At 37.3% G+C, this 24268-nt stretch overlaps 1 protein-coding gene across 1 annotated transcript in view; it reads left to right on the top strand.

The window, feature by feature from the left end:
• The window catches only part of arap3 (ArfGAP with RhoGAP domain, ankyrin repeat and PH domain 3), a 29174-nt gene extending 12685 nt beyond the window's left edge, over positions 1-16489 (top strand). Inside the window, exons 6-34 of the mRNA XM_053505795.1 lie at positions 265-504; positions 785-854; positions 1051-1171; positions 1410-1594; positions 1754-1860; positions 2844-3043; positions 3417-3502; positions 3793-3975; positions 6100-6238; positions 7991-8095; positions 8351-8507; positions 9067-9169; positions 9254-9452; positions 9563-9626; positions 9737-9900; positions 10417-10629; positions 10760-10865; positions 10995-11142; positions 11570-11638; positions 11750-11824; positions 11977-12094; positions 12285-12413; positions 12569-12702; positions 12805-12887; positions 12993-13028; positions 13132-13195; positions 13338-13481; positions 13596-13634; positions 15009-16489. Coding sequence (XP_053361770.1) covers positions 265-504; positions 785-854; positions 1051-1171; positions 1410-1594; positions 1754-1860; positions 2844-3043; positions 3417-3502; positions 3793-3975; positions 6100-6238; positions 7991-8095; positions 8351-8507; positions 9067-9169; positions 9254-9452; positions 9563-9626; positions 9737-9900; positions 10417-10629; positions 10760-10865; positions 10995-11142; positions 11570-11638; positions 11750-11824; positions 11977-12094; positions 12285-12413; positions 12569-12702; positions 12805-12887; positions 12993-13028; positions 13132-13195; positions 13338-13481; positions 13596-13634; positions 15009-15377 — 3850 coding nt within the window. The 3' untranslated portion in view covers positions 15378-16489. The remainder of the gene's footprint in view (positions 1-264; positions 505-784; positions 855-1050; positions 1172-1409; positions 1595-1753; positions 1861-2843; positions 3044-3416; positions 3503-3792; positions 3976-6099; positions 6239-7990; positions 8096-8350; positions 8508-9066; positions 9170-9253; positions 9453-9562; positions 9627-9736; positions 9901-10416; positions 10630-10759; positions 10866-10994; positions 11143-11569; positions 11639-11749; positions 11825-11976; positions 12095-12284; positions 12414-12568; positions 12703-12804; positions 12888-12992; positions 13029-13131; positions 13196-13337; positions 13482-13595; positions 13635-15008) is intronic.
• Positions 16490-24268: the final 7779 nt, after the last annotated feature.

Here is a 24268-nt window from a genome sequence, read left to right as displayed (position 1 = left end):
GTGCATTAGTGTAGACAAGGATTATATAGAAGAATAAAGGTATTTTTTACTCTTTAAACTGTATTCTTTTTTTCACAATTAAAAGTCCCGGTTTGATGCCCTTCGTAGGTTCCCATCTTGCCATTAGTATTGACCAATACCAAAAACACATGTACTGTAATTATACTCATTTATTATCTGGTCCAGGACACTCTTTATTCTGTTAAAAAACAAACTACAGTTAGTTTATTTTCTCATATTTTCCTGTTGTTGCTGCCTCTCCAGGCATCAGAGCCAATCCAGTCTCAAGCGGCATTCTCGTGGCAGTCCTGGTGACTCCCCAGGATACAGCACAGTTGGCGAGCCCTCCCATGCCTCACGCTGCTTCTCTATGCCCTCACACAGTCTTTACCCCAGTGAACTGGATGACGACCAATTCATCTCCCCATATGCTAGTTTCACCTCACTCTCCGAGAGGCCTGCACCCATCCTCAGTGGGTGGTTGGACAAACTTTCTCCCCAAGGGTATGCCCTGTCTGGGCTCCTGCTCTCCTCCTGTCTTTGTATTTCCTCCCTTCTTGAGGGCTGTCTCTGCCTCCTGTCCATCCTTTTTTGCCGGTTTGTCTAGACCTTATAAATCTTTCCAAAAGCTTTATTTCCTTTTTTTTTTTCTTCATACTTTTTATTAGCAATCATAAAATTGCTATTGTTTTTGCTGTGAGAGTTGCCACACAAAATAGCCTGTTGTTTCCATGTTCGCTTTATTTGAATGTATCGAGATGAAATAAGTGTTTATTTGTTTTAGGAATTACGTGTTCCAGAAGCGCTATGTAAAATTTGATGGGAAAAATCTGATGTATTATGGCAGTGAAAAGGTATGTTGCATAGATTTTTTTTTGTTGTCTAAAATATGTTTAAAATGTTTTCAAAGATTAACTCATCTGAGTTTGGACAATGTTGTTTAAGGATAAAGTAGTAGTATCTGACACTTTAATAACCTGGAAAGTCCCTAACTGAAAACAAATTGATGAATGTTTGTTTTTATTCCTTGCTCAAATGGCTTTTCTCCAGGACACATACCCAAAAGGAGTCATTCCTCTTGGTGCTATACAAATGGCCAGAGCAGCCAAAGACAACAAATTTGAAATTGTGACGAATCAGAGGACATTTGTTTTTCGTGCTGACAATGAAGGTAAGCACGTCATCCTCTAGACAGTCATCCTTTTCCTCTAATAGCCAGTGTACACATTGCAGGAAATCCCTCTTTCTTATTTCTATTTGGGGCATGTAACTCTTTTTATATCACCACAACAATCTTATGTGAAGCAAAACTGGCTTGGAAACATGCATGCTGATAAGGTTAATGTTTGTTTCCTTTTGTACTGTATTAACAAATACTTTGTATGGGGCTCTTTCATCACTCTCCACAGTGCAGAGGACTAAGTGGTGCAGTGTGCTGCAGGAATGGGTAAAGGAGCAAATGGTGTTTGGCCGACCACGTTTTGGCCCGGGAACTCACTGCCAGAAGAATGGCTCCTTGGAACTTAAAGGGATAAAGTCAAAAATCTATGCTGCGATTTTAACTGAGCAGATTTGGCTGTACAAGAATGAGCAGGTGATTTACAGTTCATCACATTTTCAGTGCAGTGCTTAGCCCAGTAAAGGCACATGCTGTTCACTTTTGTTAGTTATTTGAAGGCTGTAAAAAGGGGCTTTCTTTGCCCAGGTTTATGTAATCTTTAGTAGCTTATTTTTTTTACTTATTTTTTTTTAGTGTTTTAAAAATGGCATTGGAATCACTATTATTGAGGCCAGAGGTGCTACAATTCGAGATGGAAAGAACAAAAGCTTTGACCTCATAACTCCTTACAAGGGTTTCAGGTAACTGCACACCATTACTTTGTACCTAGTTGTGTTACAGACCATAGTTGATTCATGATCCATAAAGAGCCCTGTACATGGTTCAGCACGTATGTGAACCTTGAATTAATTGTAAAATGTAATGTTATACTATGGCATCATTGCTAAAAGAAAAAAATGCTGTTTTTTGCATGCACACAAATGAAATTTTTTCTCCCTCAAACTGTATCTTGCTCATTTGTGCTGTGACTTTCTGGGTTGACATACTGCACTGACTTACCCTCATATACAGTGCTAAAAACCCTCTTTAGTCAATTTTTACTCACATTTTTCTAGCCCAAGATAGGGAAAAAGTATGGCAGTTATTGTAAAACTGACAACAGGACAGGAGCAAGGTAAACTCTGATTGGTTATTTCAGATTGGAAAGGGAACATACAGCAGACTGGTTTTGTGGCACTTTTGTCACAAAACCAAAATCTTTTGTCAAAGTTAAACAATTTGTTTTATTTACTAATTTTCTTACTTCTAAGTTATTTTATAACTTATTTGATGGTGTAAAAAAACAGAATGGTTGTACCTCATATTGCACTTTTATTTATTACATCTCTGGCTGTACCATTCAAATTTTACCAAATGAATAAATGTACACATTGTTTCTTAAAGAATTACTTAAGAAATCTCAATTCTTCACCAAAAATAATGAAATTTTGATATGAAAAATTAAAATATGAAATATAATTGGTAGATTTTTACTACAGTGTTCTACAATATCTTGGGATAACTCATTACAATACTGGAAATGAAAGAAAAACACATATTTTGACATCAAAGATACCAAAATAAGCACAATGTCATTGCTCCAAGACTGGAAAGGCTAATTAATATACAATCAAAGTTATACTAGTATCTAAAGTGTATTTCGGCCCAAAGTGTGTATTTACCTAATTCATGCATCAAAGTGAACTGTTTTTTTAATTGGTATTTAACCTTTTTGTCCCTTCAGCTTCACAGCTGAGTCAGAGCGAGAGAAACGGGAGTGGATGGAAGCTCTACAGGAGTCAATTGCGGAGACGCTCTCTGATTATGAGGTGGCTGAAAAAATCTGGTCTAACCGCTCCAATAGGGTGTGTGCAGACTGCAAAGCCATCAATCCCGACTGGGCCTCTATTAATCTTTGTGTGGTCATTTGCAAGAACTGCGCAGGTATGTCAAGCTGATGGCGTGCCTCTAAATCCCAGGTGTCTCATCGACCTAATGGATTGTCTGACAGTCCCTGATTGTCTTAATTATTATGTCTTTTGCAACCTGTGCAGTCAATAGGCTGTGTAAATGTAAATTTGCAAATGTGATGCCTTTTGGCATTATGTTGTATCTTGTAACCCAGTCTTAAATAGTGTAGTGGCTTGGAAAATTGACGGTGGTTTTAAGAGCTTTAGATTTAGATTGGGTCCTCTGTGTCAAACACTAAAGATAAAAAGTGGCTCGGAGGCAGCATATTGGGAATCCACTGCTGGCAAAGAGTGTGAATGAAGCGTGTCAAGTGGTGTAGTGACTCTTTTGTTGTTTCTGCCTGCAGGCCAGCACAGAGGACTGGGCACAATGGTGTCTAAAGTGCAAAGTCTGAAACTGGACACCAGCGTTTGGAGCAATGAAATTGTTCAGGTGGGGGTTGCAGGCAGAGGACACGGGTCATGACACTGGCCTTAGCCTTTGAAGTTCTTGGCATACTTACTTTGCGGAAACTTTACCAGACTTTTAAAACATTTGTTGCTAAATGGCATCAACAATCCTGGATACTTGCTTCTCACTTAAACAGTATTTCACTAGAGATTATATCAGGTTAAGAATTGTTAACAGATAAAGTATTAATTGATACGGCACATACAGTAAGTATTCTGTTTATATAATCCTGAGAATGTGCAGTGAAGTTTGTGTGTATGTGTATGATTCAGCTCTTCATAATGCTGGGTAATGACAGAGCCAATGAGTTCTGGGCTGCCAGGCTGCCAGCAGCTGATGAACTGGACTGTGATGCTTCTCCAGAACAGCGGAGGGAGTTCATAACCCAGAAATACAGAGAAGGCCGTTTCCGCCACCCACACCCCAGCTTTGGCACGCAGGAAGAATTACTTAAGGTGAGGGGAAAAAAAACAGGCACTAAAACTAAGTGATGATTGAAAAAAAAAAGGGAGCTGACAGTTTTATCATTAATGCTAAATGTCCTTGAGTAATAGGTCTTGATTATTGGAGTTGTTCTAATGTTTTAATCAAGGATATTTCACAACACATTCAAATAGCTTCATTAGTTTTATTGAAAAAAAAAAATCAAATATAGTAAGGTGTGTAGCTTATCACATGGGGGCCCATAATGTAATTGTTATTTTTCTTTATTCAATGTTTACAAATGCTTATTTATAATATACATTTTAGCTGTCAGTAACCTATTATCAGTAAAAGAGAGAGAGTCTCACCGAATCTATTAATGTCTAGCTTAATCCAGTCATTCATCACATTACCAATGCCATGAAAATTCAGCTTAGTAAGTAATTTACGTATGCTTTACTTAAAGTTTTGATTGATTTACTGTAAACTGACCTCTAGTGTGTTAACCACCACTGTAAGTTGCCTTATAAAAAGGAAATAAATATACAAATATATATTTAGAATCAAAAAATTTTACATTTGTACAACATTATGCTGTATTATTGTATTACTATTTATATTTTTTTTTAACTGCTGTAAAAACTGTCCTTAAGTTTTATGTCAAAAAGTGCTCAAACTAATTAACTGTAATTTCACTCAGTCATACTTTCTCACAGGGTTGCCAGTAATATCTGTACAAAAATTTAGACTGTAGCCTATATATAGTTGTGTTGAAAATAATAGTGTGTTTAAAAAAAGTGAGTAAAGCTCCATATAATAACTTTTTAAATTTAAATCACACAAATGCATTGGACACCCTGCACGTTCTATTCTGAATCACAACATGAAGAAAAATGTGCTAAATGTATTATTAGTTTACAGAAAGTAAAGAAAAACAAATATTAATTTGTTAAAAAAAATAGCAGTCATCATTCATCTTTACAAAGTGATTAATTTATTGTTTAAACAAAAATGCTTGAAGTTTAATTTTTATTGTGCATCTCTGAACTAATATTTAGTTGTATACCCATGGTTTATGAGAACTTCTTTACATGGGCTGCATGGAGTCAACCAACTTCTGGCACCTTTGAAGTATGAGGTATTGAGGTATTCCAGCCCAGCATTTTTTGTCTCAGAAACAGCATTTCTAATATCAGGCCACAAGTTTTCTATTGGATTAAGGTCTGGGGATTGGGCTGGCCACTCCATAACGTTAATCTTGTTGGTCTGAAACCAAGATGCTGCTCGCTTACTGGTGTGCTTACAACTTTTGAATCAAAGTACACTGTTCTTCTGAACAATGTCTGGAACGACCCATTTTATTTTCAGAGAAAAATGCACAGGACAACTTTTTCTGCATTTATCCTTGAATTAGTTCGACACCTGTTTTTTTTTTTTGAACATGCCCCTTTTCAATTAATGATTCAATTACACAGAATCAGGTGCATGCAAGTCATGCCTTTTGGGTCTGTTGTTTTCTATTACTTCACAACACCTACAAGTAAAATATTTACCACAAAAAAATATAATTTCTCCCAAAACCAATTATTTATCTGCTTACTGATGTTACTGATGTTGGACTGCTATTATTTTGAACACTACTGTATACTTTGTTTCATTAAAATTTTCTAAAATTATTATAACATTTACGGTTATTCAGAAAGGTCAGTTAAGAAGAAGTATCATACATCACTTTGGCCTTGAACAATTAAATATTTTTATTTAAACATTGAATTTCTTGTTGTTTCCTTTTAAGTCTCTTGCTTTAAGTGTTCTTTAAATTCTATGAGTAATAAATGGGGAACAAAATTATACTCCCCCTCTCCCTCCTTTTTTGGCTAATCTGTAAAACAATCTCATCCATAATCAAAAACTATATGATAAGATCCAAAACCATGGATTGGATTGTCTTGGCTAACTTGCATTATGCTTAGCCATGGCGCACATTTTTATGCATTGCCGTCTGCAAAGAATAAAATAAGGATGTGGTCTTAACTGCAGTATACGATGACTAATAAACAGACAGTGCTAAATGACGAAAAATTAAAAGCAGGATGTGGAATTTCATAAGAATTAACATGTTTTGTATTAATTAATTTTGGTTTTTAATTCTGCAGACACTATGCACAGCTGTGACCGAACAGAACCTCTTGAAGACAGTCACTCAGTTATTTGCAGAAGCAGAAGCGGCTCGGCTCTCAGACTCTAATGGACATGACAAGCATCTCTCTCATTACTCTTGCACTCAGGCCGCAGGTTCTCAGAATTTACTTACCCACCAACACAAACTGCAGCACACACAAACCATTTCTACTGCACCATAACCACTAACTCTGCACTTGTTGTTATCCACCATAATACCACATACTACCATAATAAACTAACATTGTATGCAGTTAAAAAATGAGTTCCCCCTTTTTTAATTATACGTATTTACATGTTAAAACATCATAAAAGTAATCTGATCGTAATGGCTTTTAGTATAAGGTAAATACAACCCCAGACAGACAAACGTAATTAACTTTTTCAGCGTGCCATTATTTACTTAACAAGAATGAAGCCAAAAAGAAAAAGAAATATCGGCAAGTACCAAGTACCACACATGATTCAATAGCTAGTAAATCCACCTTTAGCAGCAACAACCTTAAGGAATCATTTCCTGTATGACTTAATAAGTCTCTCACATCATTGTGGAGGAATTTTGGCCCATTCTTCTTTACAACATTGCTTCAGTTCATTGAGTTTTTTAGGTATTCACAAATGCACAGCTCTTTTACGGTCCCACCATGGCATTTCATTACGAGTTGCGGTCTGGAATTTTGACTAGGCCATACCAAAACCCTGATTCTTTTATTTTTCCACACTTTTGATGATGATTTACTGGTGTGCTTCGGGACGTTGTCCTGTTGCATGACCCAATTTAGACCAAGCTTTTGCTGACAGATGGCTTCACATTTGACTCCAGAATAATCTGGCATACAGAGGAGTTTGTGGTCAACTTATTGAATGCATGGTATCCCGGTCCTGTGGCGGCACAATAAGCCCAAATTATCCCAGCTTCACCGCCATACCTGACTGTGGGTATGAGGTGATTCTGCTGAAATGCTGTTTACTTTTTCCCAAAGATGGCCCTGGGCATTAAAGCCAAACAAGTCCACTTTGGTCTTGTCTGTCCATAGGACATAGTTTCAGAAGTTTTGTGCTTGTGATTTGTTCAGATCCCATAATGTGTTAAGTATATAATATAGTAAGTTTTTTTATTCTATGTTCTTTTTAGACAGAAGAGTCTTTTTCCTGGCCACCCTTCCAAACAAACCATACAGTACTTGTTCAGTCTTTTTCTAATTGTGATGACTTTAATATTTAATGTGCACAGTGAGGCCGTAGGGTCTGTGATGTAGTTCTTGTTTTTTTTCTATTTCTTTGAGTATTGTAGAGTTGTGAAGATTGGCAGCTGTCTTGAATGCTTTCCACTTGTGAATAATCTTTCTCACTGTAGAACACTGAACTCCAAATTTTCTGAAAAATGAATGAATCTTTCCAGATTGACCTGCAATAACAGTTGCTTCTCTAAGATCATTGCTTATGTGCCTATGTTGACAGACATCTAAATGCTCCACATCAGCAAACTATCAAAACTTCTGCTATCATAGAGGTCTGCACACCTGCTGCTAATCATTTAATCAAGGGTGATGATTAGCATCACTTGACTACAGCTTGCCCACTTAAATCCTGTGGAAGCAGTAATGGGGTACTTATTAATGCGCATGTTTTTTTTAAAATAAATAATTGCACTTTGAAAAAAAAATATAAGTTGTTTGTCTGAGGATGTATTTGCCCAATACTAAGACCCAGAGTATGTTTTTTTTATCACAAAAACACCATATTAAAAGAAGGGGTACTATTGTTTGAACATGATTGTATTTCACAATAAAAAAGTAAAATCAGCATATACAAACCCATAGTGGTGATAATCTGCAAGGTTACATTCAGTTCTGTTTGTTGTAGATTCCAGTGTGTATGATGAGATAATGCAGCCAGTCCTGTATTCTGGCTACCTCTACAAGTCTGGCTCCATGAACAAAGGCACTTTATCTCGCAGAACCAGAGAAGGTAGGCAACAATGTGACAAACAAAACAGTTGGCAAAGGCTTAGGAATAGAATATGCTTCACAAGGGCTTTTCAGGGCTAACTTTACTGACAGTCATATTATTTAAATGTATTTAGACATCTTGGTGAGCACTAGACTGAGCCACCAGTGATTATACTGTATAATAAGATGCAGAATAATATTATTTTGTTTTGCCATCTCTGTCCTGCTTTTATTTAATATATATGCATTATTATCATTATTTTTATTTTTTTAGATTTTCAAAAGTATTGGTGTTCAGTGGAGAAGTCTCTCCTGTTTTATGAGTCGGACAGGTGCCAGGAACCCAACATGAAGATAGAGGTCAAAGACATCATCTGTTTAGGGGTTAGCAGGCCAGAATCATGCATCAACAACAATGGCTTCATTGACAGGTATATCAAAAATAGCATTTTTCTATTTTTCTTTTCATCTATAGCATGCACATCCAAAATACCATTATTTCAGTACATGTAAATGGACATACAGTAATCCCATAAACATCTGACTTTTCCAGACATGCACACAAACTTTAGCCAGTGAACACTTGTACATACTGGTTTGCCCTTAAGCTTATACACCCATTATATATATAAGCGTTATTTTTCACACATTTTAAACCACTGGCTTGCCAACAAACAGCATGTAGTTTTATATTTTTGTCAGATTTTTCCTATTTTTCAATATACAAGTTTTTGTAGGAACTTTTTTATGCCATGTTTACTGGATATATTGAGCAACAGAATTCAGGTTAAAACCACATAGCTTTGCAATAAAAACACATTTTAGTGGGAGCTAAACACTCCACAATGTCTACATTATACTTCATTTCTCATTTATTGGCAGGTATGTGATTCCTCCTAATATTGAAGGAAGGTAAATTTTTATTGTTCTGTGTTATAAATTGTTGCACTGCAAATTTTTGAGCAAGTCTTTTGCTCTCTTTTTGTTAAGATTTCGATACACCTTCGAACTCTACCTAACATCAGAAAAGCTTGTCCAGTTTGGGTTAGAAACACCAGATGCACTACATAGTTGGGCAAAAGCTATTGGAAAGGTAAGAATAAAAAGCATCAAAGTGTACTGTATACTCTGCATATGACCATAACTGAGGGGTTCTAAAGAGCTCTTGTCTATTCAGGCCACCACGCCTCTGAGCTGCCACTGCTTACTGACAAGGGAGTTTGAGCGAGTGGGCATGTTGCGCTATAAGGCCATGCTGGACCCACGGCAGTGGAAAGAGGGCTTCTTTGTTCTGCAAAAGTCCAACCTTTTCATTTGCCCTAGGAATGATGGAGCTGCTGAGGACATTATTAACCTGAAACGCCTGCAGGAGCTCAGTGAGACTCTCATGCCTACTCTACTACACATGTATCTCATTTGTTTTTATGTTCCATGCAGTTACCACTGGCTAATTTCTGGTTGTTTTTGCCTGTTTTAATTGGTAAAGGTATAGCATCAGAGATAGAAAACCATGAAAAGAAGGATATTTTGGTTCTAGTGGAAAAAGGAAGGTAAGCTTTAACTTTTGAAATTTCTGGGGATTTACAAATGTACAAATTCAGACAAACAAATAAATCCAGAGAAACAGCTTGATCAAAATTATGTGTATTTTTATTTTTAGGACTTTGCACTTGCAGGGCATGGGGCGTACAGACTTTTCTTTGTGGTACGCAGACATTCAGAAGGCAGCAGGAGGCAAAGCCAACACACTGAAGGACCAACAGCTGAGCAGGAATGACATCCCTATTATTGTGGACAGCTGCATCGCTTTTATTACACAATATGGTAAGGACACAGAAAGCATACATACTGTGGGAGTGTATTTTTTTTTTTTAAATGCAACTTTGCATTTAGTCCATTTACAGGGTTAAATTACAGCCAAGGTTGAATTGCTTATAACTACTGTTGGATTTAAAGTAAATGTTAAGGCACATTATGTATTAGGCTTGTAAATTTTATTCATGTTTTTTTTTTTTTTATTACCCAAGGCAGAGAACTCTGTTGTTAAATTTTACAACTAAAGATGCCATATAATACTCATTTTATCTGTTTCAGCTGAAACACCACTGAAATAATGCATTCTGGCACCCTTAAAATTCCTTCTGTTTACTGCTGTTGATGCAAATGAATTCTTTGGTGGTTCTGTCTCACATTTTGTTTTGTGTATACACACTGGAGACCTATGTAAATGTCCAAACAGATAAAAAAAAAAAACTTGCACAGTCAGTGCCCTTTAAGATATTTAAGCCAAACAAAATGTGCATTTGAAAAGTTATTCTGATAATTGTCTCATATTTGTAGGTCTAGGCCATGAAGGGATTTACAGGAAAAATGGTGCCAAGTCCAGAATCAAGCTTCTGATGGAGGAGTTCCGAAAGGACGCTCGCAACGTGAAACTCCGCATTGGAGATAATTTTATTGAGGATGTGACGGATGTACTGAAGAGGTTTTTCCGTGAGATCGATGACCCCATCTTCATGGCAGATCTACACCCATACTGGAAAGAGGCTGCCAGTAAGTTTATCATGCTCATGTTTATTTATTTTTTATTTTTTTGGTTTTGCACACATTTTAATGTTATGGACATACCATTTTACTGCATGTAGAGTCATATGTGCACATACTGATTTCTCCTAATCTGCAGAGATATCTAATAAGACACAGAGATTGGATAGATATAAAGAGCTTATTCGTGGTTTGCCTAGAGTCAACCGCACCACTTTGGCTGCTCTCATCAGTCACCTCTACAGGTTGGCAATTTCAAAATATACTGTTTTAGACTTAAGCTATAATCATGCAGATCATAAATAGGTTTTAAATATTTCAGTTTGTTTCTCTTCTTAGAAATGTTATTTTCTTTGTACATTCCCCTCTTTCAGGGTACAAAAATGTGCCGACCTGAACCAAATGTGCACAAAGAACTTGTCTCTCCTGTTCGCCCCAAGTCTCTTTCAGACAGACGGGAAAGGAGAGCATGAAGTCAAGATCGTAGAGGACCTCATTGACAACTATCTCTATGTGTTTGATGTAAGTAGAAAAAACTTTGATCCAGTTGTATGCAGTTCTTTTAGACTTCCCTGTTTAAAAGATGTAACAGTTTGCAGTGTTAAAGCAGTCAGAGCATGAGGCAGTGGAGACTGCAATCTTACAGAACAGACTAACGACTTATTGTATTTTTGTAATGTTAGTTTGTTTAAATTGTTAGTCTCAAAGTGGCCATGTACTAGTAAACATATTTTAATTAACTAACTTCCTTCAAACAAATGACAGCTAAGTTCTGTAACATTCTTTGTTCTCTTTAATTTTGTCTTTGCAATATTTAATTTTAATATTACCCCAAGGTGCTACATTTTAAGATGTCATGTGTTATCTTTTAAGTGTAATTTGTGTCAGAGTACTTTATGTTTATGTATGTTTAAATAAATTTCCTTATTTCCCAATCTTTGCTTAAAAGATTGATGAGGAACACAAGACTCAGATTGAATTGGAAATCAGTCTCATCACAACCTGGAAGGACACACAGGTACAGTAATATTTCTGACACTCACCACTACCATTGGAACCAAACCTACAGTATTAATAGAAGTTGAAATAGCATGCTTGGCCTTAAAACGGCTTGTATTTTTGTATTTAGCTCTCTCAGGCAGGTGACCTAATTATTGAGGTGTATCTGGAAGAGAAAACGCCAGACTGTTGCATTACTCTAAAAGTAAGTACAGATTGATCTAATCCGTAAATTTGCTCTATGCGTAAAAGTTGCAGTTTTGCATTATGACCACATGGTGGCACAAGTTAATTGAACAAGCCAACAACGCCTGCTTCATTCAGTTTGTGTTTAATATGTCCTCTGCCTGTCCCTAGGTTTCACCCACTATGTGCGCCGAGGAACTGACTAACCAGGTGCTGTATATGAGAAATGTCCCTGCAGGTGAAAAGGATGTGTGGATGACCTTTGAAGCCATTGAAGATGGAGAACTCGGTAAATAGATCCGTACCAGTCTACTCAAGCGAATTACACTTTTACCCTAAGTCAAACTGAATCAAATGTTTAGGGAAGTTAATTAATGTTATTTTGTGTTTAATATTGAGCAACAGGTTAACACAAAACTGTGTAGTGTTTTGGGACAGTGTTAATAATTGTAATTGTTTTGGGAATATGTCATTTATAGAACGGCCCCTTCACCCAAAAGAGAAGGTTCTGGAACAAGCACTGCAGTGGTGCACCATGGCTAATCCTAGTTCTGCATATTTGTTGGTAAAGAAGGTGCCTCGAGTAGAGGTGATTGACATCTTTACAGGTAATTCTGGATGATTATTAACTTGCTTGTAAATTACTTTGCTTAATAAATAATAAGGTAAATAAATAAAAAAATCAGTAAAAGTAAACCCCAGTAATTTACAGATAATTAAAACCATAGTAAGTAAATGCACTCTTTATGTTTTTGGTTTAAAGCCTATAAGAGTGAAATTGTGAAATCTGGGGTTCTGAAGTGTCGAGAGGAGACACCCAAACTTCTGCAAGGGACCAAATTTCAGGAGCGTCTTTTCCAAATACAGGATCACAAATTACTCCTGAAAGATAAGAAAGTATGTTTTGCTTGACTTTAGCAGCTTTTTCATACTGAAAAAAAATTACAGAAAATTGGAGGCCAGTGAATCAAAATGTTTTCTGTTTTCTAACAATTGTAGACCAACAAACCAGAAAAAGAATGGCTCCTTAAAACTATGAAGATTTATATTGGAATAAAAAAGAAGTTGAAACCCCCATCAAAGTAAGATTATAGTACCTTTTTACATCTCTATAACATATTTTCTGATATTCTAATTTACAACCATGACATTCTTCTCCCATGACGTCATCTTGTGTCAAATTGCAGGTGGGGTTTTACTGTGATAGTAGACAAACATCAGATGTAAGTATTTTCTTTAGATTAAGTAGGTAATTTATTTATTAATATAGGGATCATGTTAAAATGCTTGGATAATGAGTAGTAATCAGTTTCCTCACCTTGACAGGTATCTCAGTTGTTCCAGTGAAACAGAGCTTTGGGACTGGATGACGAGTCTCCTGAAAGCTCAGGTATCACCCTTTACATGGGTATTGTTTCTTAAGTATTTGGATATCAGTTGCTAGGTCGTTTTCATTGGATCATTTGGTAATTGTTCACTGGTGACTTGAAACTTATCACTTCTTGGCTCATATGGTTTAATCAATTTCCCAGAACGATGACTTACGGCCTCCTGTGATGAGACGCCACTCATCATCTGACATCTGCAAGCAAAATTTTGGCACTATGCCCCTAGTTCCAATTCGTGGAGAAGAGAGCAAACCCAATTCAACCATGGTTTCTGCTAACCAGACGCTGGTAACAGAAATATATTAAACACTGTCTTTCTGCTTTGGCACCATCTAGTGTCAAATATATTGAATCCTCTAAGATTTTATACTCAGCAATTGTTTTTTTTTTTGGTGTTTACAGAGAAAGCTTCATGATAGGAGGACACTGTCGATGTATTTTGTGAGTCTTAGATTTTATTATTCTGCTGCTTGCATGCAACATCATTTTGACATTTATTGAATTATTGCAGACATGGAGTTTATATGTTGCGAGTTGTAAATTTTCGTAAAAATTTTTAAACTTGTGTTTGAATAATGATTGTAATGACATATTCTAACTAACTAATCCTATCAAATGTCATCTCTAATGGTGGAGAAATCCTTTTTTGCCCTTACAAAACAGTGTTTCCCTAATTGAGGAATTCCATCAGATTTCCTCGACCCTCCTAGTTCCTGTTAGAACCTGACGTTTCCTGATACGATACCATCAGAATGTTGAACTGACTCAGTGAAGATAACAGGATGCACTGGGTGGAAGATTTGTTCCAATGCATTGTTTTGTGACTGTAGCCTTGAGGGTAGGCTGGGGCCTCTGTCCAAAACTGTTGTGCTTTGGAACTGGGGTGGGGGGGTAGGAGGGAATCATGTAGCCTCTTGTAGCTTCTAGTGACTCCTGCTGCCTAAAGCATTTGCAAGCAAATTGATTGCTAGCTTTTTTCTTTTGTCCTCAGTGTATTCGGCAGTTATCTTGAGGTTGTCAGAGTGATACTAAAACAGTGGTTAAAGTCAGTGAAGGAGGTCTTATGGAATCACTTTGATTTGCCAGTAAAGGCTGACTGCACATAAACATAGAGAGAAACACAAACAGTATCTGATAATTGGAGATAATCTTGTAGATAGATGGTTGCTTTTGAGAACTTCCCACAAGTGTGTTGTTAATCTAGGGTGTAGTCTCAAATACGTTTCCCCTTCAGATTATGGTGTGAAACGTGTTATACTCATTAGACTTTAGACGAATCCACATATTTCTACATGTAAAAATAAATAGCAAATAATGTCACCTGTGGTGATTTTATTGTACTATGTCTATGATGTACAAAGTTATGTAATCTGCATATCAGTAAAACATTTTAAAAAGAGAGTTTTTAGGCTGTGTTCTTGAAAGTGGAGATAGACGATGCTTAATGGAGGCTCTGTGAAAAAGAGTTCCAAACGTGTACCCCACAGATGTGAAATTGACTTGGAAAAGCCTTAATCAGTCTAAACAGATTTCTAGACTTTTCCAGAAAGGGTTGTAATGTTTAAGATAAAGTAATCAGAGAGACGTTGCATCTGGCTCTGAAATGCATGTTTCTGGTAAAGTATAACTTTAATTTTGTATTCCTGCAAAATATTTTGCAAAATGCTAAAATATCTATAAGACTTAAGATACATGAGCAAATGTACAGATCAGAGGGCCCAAGGAATAAATCCAACACGTCTACTACAAATGTTTATGGAAATTAACAGTACATGTAAATACAGTACTTACACAACAAATGTACCCATTTTTTAGCCCATGAAGGTGCAGCAGGACTTATTGGAGGAACAAGATGAAAGCCCAGAACCATTGTATGAGGAGGTTGGTGACTTTGGCTTGCAGGTGCTGAAGTCCCTGGAGAACAGCTTTCTGTCCAGTGGTCATTCCAAGAGTTTGGAGGTGCCTCCACGCTCCGAGAGCCTCAGCCCAGGAAAGAGCAGGTCTTTGGAGCGCACGGTTGTCCCAAAACTAACCCGTTCTTTTGGAGGAGAGGGATCTCTGGACAAACTGAGACACAAGGAACCACAGGACTCTTTAGAGCGGAAATCCTGTAGTCCTTCAGAAGAGCTGCTTTTACATGAACTCTCAACACTTTTTAAAAAACCAGAAGATGATGAACAGTGATTTGCTGGGAGTCTGTCCTAATATTATGAGCTGCACCTCTATCACACATCCTGAATCAGAAACTGGTATTGTATCCTTTTGTGTGGAGGCACAGTTCTGCTCAAAAGATTTTATTATTATTTTTTATTATAAACATTTTTAGCATGGTTGGTGGTCATATGAATGTGTTATTTTACATACTTAAAATTCACTAGTATAATTAATATTAGACAGTTTTATATTTCTAATATCTATAACTCTTTTATCTGCTTTGTATATAACTTGTATGTAATATTGTATGATATTTGACCTGTATTGTCAACAAACCAGATTAATTTTGAGTAGTTTTGAAAGACCAAACTGAAACACCTCATTTTAGTTGTTCATAATTAGCTTTTTAGAACTCACCAACTTGGCATACTGCTGATTTTAATTTTTTTTTAATCAGACTTCAAATTTGTTTGTGATGTACAGAATCTTTTTTGTGTGTGTGAAAAAAAGCTTTTGTTTAGCTGATTTTGGCTTCCTAAATCCCAATTAATGTAACAGACTGCTTTTGAAAATTATTTTTAAAAATTACTTTTTTTATATGGCAAATGAATTAATGTGTAGTTTACTTCTTTCATGTACAAGCTCTGGGACTTTTTTCACAAGTACAGTTTTCTTGTATTTATTAATTTATTGATGTCTTCCAACATTTCTCAGCATTCAGATACTGAAGGAATTAATAGCGATAATATTTGAGCAGCTAATGTAGAAATTGTTGTCCAGCTTTCTGGGACAGTAGAGGGCAGTGCAAGCTAAGCATATAATGGCTTGACAATCATAAAATATATTCTACTTTTCTGGAGAGATTTACTGATTTTGAACCATAACCTGCAGGCTTAATTAAACATTTATGCTACTCTGTAACTGTAATTTTTCTTGTATGCAAGCACTTTTGTTTGACTCCAGTTATTTGCTATGGAACGTTACAATGTGTAACTTACTCAGTATTACATAACTTATAGCATTGTTACATATTTTCATACACTGTAAATGTTAAATAATATCTGAAAAATAGCGTTTTTCCCTCTGAACTTTTTCACTGACACTGAATGAGGATGTTGAAATATATGAGTGGTTTTTGAAAACTGACTCAGTTTGTTCAATAAAACAATGACTGCTTCGAGGCATGCTCAATAGGCAATGTAAGGGAATAATTTAATTACAATGGCTACATTGAAGATAGATTGGGTACATTTCCTTATTAAATACATGAAATAACTTAAATAAAAAACATTTGCATATAAGCTTTATTTGGGCTTGATACAGTTACAGTCAGAGATGATCATAAATATGAATATAATAGCACATGCTTTCTTTAAAGTGGCCATTTTCTGGGGCAGAATGATTATACAACATACATCTTTAATAAAAACCCAATAATTTAGAGAACAAAATGCAATTTATTTTGGGGTTTTTATATCAACACAGAGTCTAAATTATGTGGAAGGACTATATATATATATATATATATATATATATAAATTTAGTCCCCAAAAGTCGCAAAATGTCTTTTTATTGGTCAAGTCCAAGGCCTCACAAACTTTGTTAGTAATCATTATAGCTTCTTTCCCAACATGTAAGGAGCTCGGGGCAGGTCTGAAATAGAAGATTGTAGATTTATAAAAGTCAGGAATGTCTCTTGGAGCATTTCCTAAACAACTGCAGATTAAACAATTGTTTTAACAATTGTATGGAAGTATATTTGGAGGTTTAGCCACTGGGTCAACATCTAGATAAAGTGTCCAAACAGTTATCCTCAGCTGAGAAGAAATTGGTATGACTGTTTTGGAACAACCCAGGAACCACCAAGACCTGCCATGAACTGGAAGATGCTTTAACATCAGTGTCACTGTCTACATTCGAATGAGTTTTACATCACCAATGACTGAAAAGCTGCTGTCCAAAAAAAAGCCTCTTTTCTGGAATTTACTGACTGAAAAAAAGACTTCTGGAGGAAGTCTGCAAAAGAAGTCTGGAGAAAGTTTTGACTGGGGATAGATTTGAAAGCATGAAGTTCGGGCAGACTACTGCAAGAACATCTTTTTAAACGTGGTAGTTGTGGTTGGAATAATGAAGAAAGAAGACTAACTCAGGAATCTTTAGAATACCTTAAATTATAAGCTAGACTTTTAATTTTGGACAAAATTGAGGACAACAACCCCAAACATATACCAAAAGTATCTGCAAACTAAAAAACTTGCTAACGGACATTTAACCATATACTAGGTGTTTTGAAAGCATAATTTTGACCCTATATGAATCACTGTTATTTTCAGAAAATCCAAAATAAATGAAACTTATGCATATTTTGGGTTTTATTCTATTAAAGATGCATTTGTACAATCATTCTGCCGCAGAATTAGTTTTTTTTAATAATTGCAAGCACAATATTGCCTAACATATATTAACTGTGACAAAATATTAATGACATCAAACTACAGAAAATACTGTACCTACGATATGCTAAAGAATTTGAGAACCCCAGTTTTAAGGATTTACTTCTTCTTAGTAGCTGGTGCCTCTTATAAAGTACCACCAAGTCTGACAAAAGAATTGAAATGTTTTGTCTAGGTTAAAAATATGAGGCTTCTTCAAGTTAAGTTAAACTGAGGCTTGTGATGAAATTCCTTGTGTATGAAAGCATTAAACTGATTGACATTTGCAGAAGACTCCAAGAGCAATATTATGATGAGAATCTTAGCTGCAGTAAAACATTTGAATGGTACAAAAACCTTATAAGCAAGGCTGATCCATGAATGACAATCCTAGCTGAGATGGCTCAGAGCCCACTGCAATTGTTTCCTTGAACGTTCAGCGTGTGGAACACCTGATCCTTAAAAAACCAACGGCGAACTTGTCACCATGCAGTTGTCTGTGGAAACTATACACACAATCATTTCTGACACCACTTTGCAAATTTCTGGAACTTGGCTATTTCAACGGGTTCCTGGGAGGCCAGCATTTCAGACATGAAGCAGTCTGATCATGGGTCTGACGTACTGGCAAAAGTTTCTACATTTAAATTTAGTGCATCTGTATTATATAAGTTACAGCCTTATTTCAACATGGATTAAATTCATCATTTTTCTCAAAATTCTACAAACAATACCCATAATGACAACCTGAAAGACGTTTGTTTGAAATCTTTGCAAATTCATTACACATAAAAAAAATAAAAGAATCACATGTACAGAAGTATTTACAGCCTTTGCCATGACAGTCAAAGTTGAGCTCAGGTGCATCCTCTTTCCACTAATCATCCTCGAGACAACCACAATCTACAACTCGATTGGAGTCCACCTGTGGTTAATTCAGTTGATTGGACATGATTTGGAAAGACACACACCTGTCTATATATGGTCCCACAGTAAACAGTGCATGTCAGACTGGTCAAGGCCTCTTGGTTAGGTGGTTTTACCACCAGGACTATTACTGTACATTATGCCTGGCCAAAGTTAGCGACTGGGGGAGAAGGGCCTTAGACAGGGAGGTGACCAAGAACCCAATGGTCACTCTGAGCGAGCGCCAGTGTTTCTTTTTGGAGAGAGGAGAACCTTCCAGAAGAACAACCATCTCTGCAGCATTCCACCAATCAGGCTTATATGGCAGAGTGGCCAGACAGAAGCCACTCCTCAGTAAAAAGGCACATGACAGGCACCTGGAGTTTGTTAAAGGCACCTGGAGGACTCTCAGACTATGAGAAACAAATTTTGTTTTGTTGAAGCACCTTTGCCACCAATTATAGCCTCAAGTTTATTTTGAGTATGATGCTACAAGATGGTTTTTCTTTTGGAAAGTTCTCCTCTGTCCACAGAGAAACACTGGAGCTCTTTCAGACTAACCATTGGGTTCTTGGTTACCTCACTGAACACTCCAGGAAGAGTCCTGGTGGTTCCTAACTTCTTCCATTTATGGATGATGGAGGCCACTGTGCTCATGCTGCAGAAATTTTTCTGTACCCTTTCCCAGATCTGTGCCTCGATACAATCCTGTCTTGGAGGAAAATTCCTTGGACTTCATGGCTTGGTTTGGCCCGGATAAAACAACCTGGCTGTTTGAATTTTATAATGAGATTTGTCTGGATAAATACTGCAGCAATTAATATGTTTTAGCCGGCAACAATTATTTTACTTATAACTAATGTAGTGAGTATCTTCTTATTTCCCAAACATGTGTGTGTATGTCATGGTCTTGGAATTTCCACATGCACAATGTCATAAGATGTCGCAGGATTGGGACTAACCAGAAGATTGTGGCCAGAAGAAAGCCACATGTTAGAGAGGCTAATGGGGAAAAAATGATTTCAATGTGTTGGGGAGCATTAAGATTGCCTTTGGAGCAATGGGAAAAGTTCATGTGTTCTGATGAGTCCAGTTTTACTGTAGTGAAAAGTTCCAGAATGATGGTGCATGAAGCGATGCATCCAAGTGAAGTTCATAACAACAATGGACATTTTGTTTGTAGATAAGACAAGACAATACCAACAGGAAGGACACAACATTCAAGAACAGTACGAATTGAATCAAGACTGCAAATATAGAGTCTGTTACACTATAGCAATGTACTGTACACACAGTGTTAGTGTGCATGGTAGTGCAAATAACAGTGGTGTGTATCGAATATGGTAAGAAAGGTTTTTTTTTACTTTTTGTACATTATGCAATATATAGTACAAGATGTGTGAGTAGTGCAAATAACAGAAGTGTGTTTAGATATAGGGATGAAGCAATGTCTCCAATACATTATTTGTGGAAGTGAAGTAGAGTGTGAGAGGTTTGTAAAAAGCATGTAATCAATGTCAGGAAAGAAACTGTTCCTGTCTTTAGCAGTTTTGGAAAACAGAACCTGCCAGAAGAAAGGAGGTGAAAAGGTTGTGTCCAGAGTGTAAGGGGTCTGTATTGAGTTTATGTGGGTTTTTTTGGAGTACAAGTCATGGAGAGTGGGCATTGGAACACCAATTTTTTTTTTCCTGCTATTTTTGCTGCAGTCTGTTCCTGTATTTTATTTTATTTTTTTAGTGTGTGGCTGCCCTGAACTTGATGGTGACAGATGCACACAGGACGGGTTCAGTGACTGCAGTGTAGAACTGTATTAACAGCTCCTGAGGAAGTACAGTCTGCCACACCTGACGCAGAAGGTACATCCTGTGCTGGAGCTTTTTTTGAGAAAGGAGTTTATGTTAGTCCAGGTTGTCATATCAATGTATTTCTTTTATTTTTTTCATACTCCATGATAACAAGGCCAAGATTCACATGGCCCAAATATGTGATTTTCACACATGAATTGACCCCCACAGACCAAAGACTTTGGATTGTGTTATTTAAGACTTTACAGTATGGTTCAACTTTCCTGTCATCAATTAAAGATTCAGTCAAAAATCTAATGCAACTCTGGACAAAAATAAATGTTGTAATGTTACATAAGGTTGTTAGAACAATGTCACAGTAAATGTCCTCAGTAATCAACTGCTTAAAAATCTTCACCAATTAACAAGTAAAAAATGTTTGAATTACGTTTTAATTAAGTTCTATTAACATTAAGCATAGTAATTGCTTGTTAGGAAAAGATAACCTTATTTAAAGTGTATGTGTATTATTTCAGTCGAATATTTAAGCAAAGGGTGCATAAATAGGAAATATAGATATATTTTTGCATCTAAAGAAAACATATGCGTTTATGACTAATGCATTCTTAAATAATTTTTCAAATAGTTTTGTTAGGGTTAAATTAAACCAAAGAATATTTTTTGCTAGTAATTTCAGTTTTTTCAAACTTCCAGATTCCATCTGTCCCAAACCGCTGCAAGTTAAAAGTGCCTTAAATGTTCTATGATGACTGTTTTTTTTTTCTTTTTCTTTTTTGTTTTTAATTTCTTTTAAAAAACAGACTGGGGGTGCTCTTTGCGTCTCTTTGTGAGGTTGGGGTCCTAGGGAAGGCGGGAGAGCAAAGACAAGCCCCAACAAGAGCTTAGGGGATTAAGTTCATTCTCACTGCCACTTCATCACCTCCTTGCTGCCCTCTGCCAGGGCTCTCAATGTGCTCCAGTGTTTTGTGATGGCTGATTCACGCCACTGAACAATTATAAGAAGCATCGACTCCTCCAAAGGCAGCAGGAAAAATATCCTCAGGGTTGTACTCGCTCACGGAGAACAAGGGCAAAAAAGCTCTAAATCATGAGATGGTGTGTGAGCTATTTGGCTCCTGATGAACACTGAGTATAAAAACACTACAGTGTACACTCGCCCCTGAAAAATACAGTATAAGTGCATTCTGAATTTTGACATTTGTAGCTCTTTGTAAAGGCACATTGTATTCTATTGGTGTATTTATGTTACATACCTTCTGATACTTTAGAAGAAGAGTGTCTCATACTATGGCAGTAGGAAGTGAATTGTTATGAAAGAAGTTAGAGACCACAGAAAAGTCTAAAGTGATTGTATCTGAACACAAGTGGTACTTGTCCTGCCTTGTCTCTCACTTCTTTCAGAATTACTTTACAAAAGCACGTGTTGAGATGATGGACAGTTGTCAAGGGATGACACAAAGCTGGGCCTTATCATACCAGACAACCTCTTGTGAGCAAACACTTGTTAAGTCTGCCTGTGTATGAGTACCCCAGCTCTGAAAAGCTTCATTGAGTCCATGGCTGAGTAACCTTACACACTTTGTGAACTGCCTTTCCTCTCTTTAAAAGGATCCGCTGGTGTCTCTTTGAAAGCGGACTCCCTGAGCGGCAGCACTCCACACCCATCCTACTGTATGTGAGTCGAAAGCCTCACACACGGGGTGCCCTATCCAATGGGGACCTACAAAAAGGTGATGAAACCACAGGATTAACACCAAACAAGATCTTGTTTCAGGCTTGATGAGGCCAAACGGGACTACTCAGGATTCTGTCTAAGTAGCATTTCTTTAAAGACAAGATGCCCTTTCAGATAACCTTTATTATACTGTAACTGTGCTTTGGATCGGCCATGTTGAGAGTCATCAAGATTGGTCTATTTCTTAACCAGATATCATAAGGTAGGGTTACTTAGCTTTAGGACAAGTGATACTGTAGTAACACAAACGCACATTTATTGTAACAGGCATGTTATGAGTACATGCCATATGGGGTAATACGAGCAAGAATATTTCATGTGAATGGCTCATCTCAGATATGATCTGTTCTAGCCCCAAGGATATCTTCAAAAACTCAAATATGATGTTTGAATACTACACATTCCATTTTTCTGTTGAGGTTTTAGCTAAATCCACAGATTATTATTCTGTCCTTTGCATGTGTTAATGAGTGTATGATTTGTTCCTAGTTAGTTGCCCAAACAGTTACCCACTTAGACAACAATTGCATCCTGTTGGTTGCCCCAATTATTTAAAACAACTTGGGGCTGATTAGTTGAGATTGAGTTATGCAAATCTACCATGGGTTGGCATTGTTGCACACATATCCCAGGAGAGGTGCCCCTGTAAACACCATGGAGGCATTCTTCTCCTGTCCCAAGTATCCCCCCAGCACCCAGTCCATAAATAAAGGCTACGTTAAAGGGGTCTAATCCCAGGGATGACCTCGCTTTGTCACGTCACCTCTACGAAGCTGCATGGAGGGGGGGGGGTGTAAGGACTGAGGACAAAACCGCCAAAAAACGGGGAGAAGCACTCCACATTAAATACACAACAGTGCACATCTAAGCTGTCACTGCCGTAAATGACCTCAGGGTTCAAATGGGGGAAGATGGGAGAAAAGGATACACTTTATAACTCAGATTTCAGGATAGACTTGAGCATGGAAGGCCCCTTCTTGTATTTTGGTTATGCAGAGTGTTGTTGGTGGCTTCTTCTTCATACATTAATCTTCTAGACTCCCCCTGCCTCCACACACACACACACAGAGTGCGCCCCATCTCTTCTTGGCTGGCTCGCTCTATTGTAGCCAGCCTCATTGTAATGTGAGCCTGACTCCATCTCTATGCACCGGCAGGCAGGACTGTCTTTTCCTCTGTCCTGCAGTCCTCCCCCCCCCCCTTCTTCACCATTACCCTGTCTTAATTGCCTCAGACCACCAGTATGTAGTGGCTGCAGATGTCTCGCTCCTTAATTTGCGTAGAGAGCACAATCAGTCCCATCTGCTGCAGTTTTTACTTTCCACCACCAACTCCCCCCCACCATCACGACCACCAAAAAAATCACCTCGGCACTCCCTTAAATCTCTGCAGTGTGTCTCCTCCTCGCCCCCCTCACCCCGTCCTGCCCAATCACTGAAAAAAAAAAAAAAACAACACAACTCCTACTTCTCCAAAAGAAAACCTTGTCAGTGGGGCTGGGATTGAAAGCCTATCAAAAAGCTATAGAAGAGTGCTTTGGTTTGGAAGGGCACAATCGAGGATTGGTGCGAAACGAAGGCCCCCTACCAGTTTACTGTTTGCGGCAGTACTCCCTGTCAGGATTCTGAAAAGAGGCTCAGGCCACAGAATCAGAGGACAGATGGGAGGACTTTAGGGAGGAATAATCAGGCAGCAGCACACCCGATGAAGGTAATGCGTTTCACCACTGTTTATACAAAACAAAATAAAATACACAAGCATGAATCTCTTGAATGGCCTACGGCTACCTTCAGGGTTTGTCAGGAGGACAGAAAATATTAAAATCATCTTGCATACGATATATACTGTATGTTGATACATATCATATTTTGTCCTTAGTAATGAAACTTTGAAAAATCTAACAAGAAAAAATTTCTTTCTTTTAAATATAACTGAAATTGTAAAACTCTTATACAGACATCGTCTAACATGATGGATACAGCCATTACTCTTAAAGTGACACATGAACAGGATGGGCATTTGGATTGATGTCTCAAGCATTTT

The sequence above is a fragment of the Clarias gariepinus genome, chromosome 10 (assembly GCF_024256425.1).
Source record: "Clarias gariepinus isolate MV-2021 ecotype Netherlands chromosome 10, CGAR_prim_01v2, whole genome shotgun sequence".
NCBI lineage: Eukaryota > Metazoa > Chordata > Actinopteri > Siluriformes > Clariidae > Clarias > Clarias gariepinus.
The sequence above is the reverse complement of the archived record's forward strand: the minus strand, read 5'-3'. Positions and strand labels throughout refer to the sequence as shown.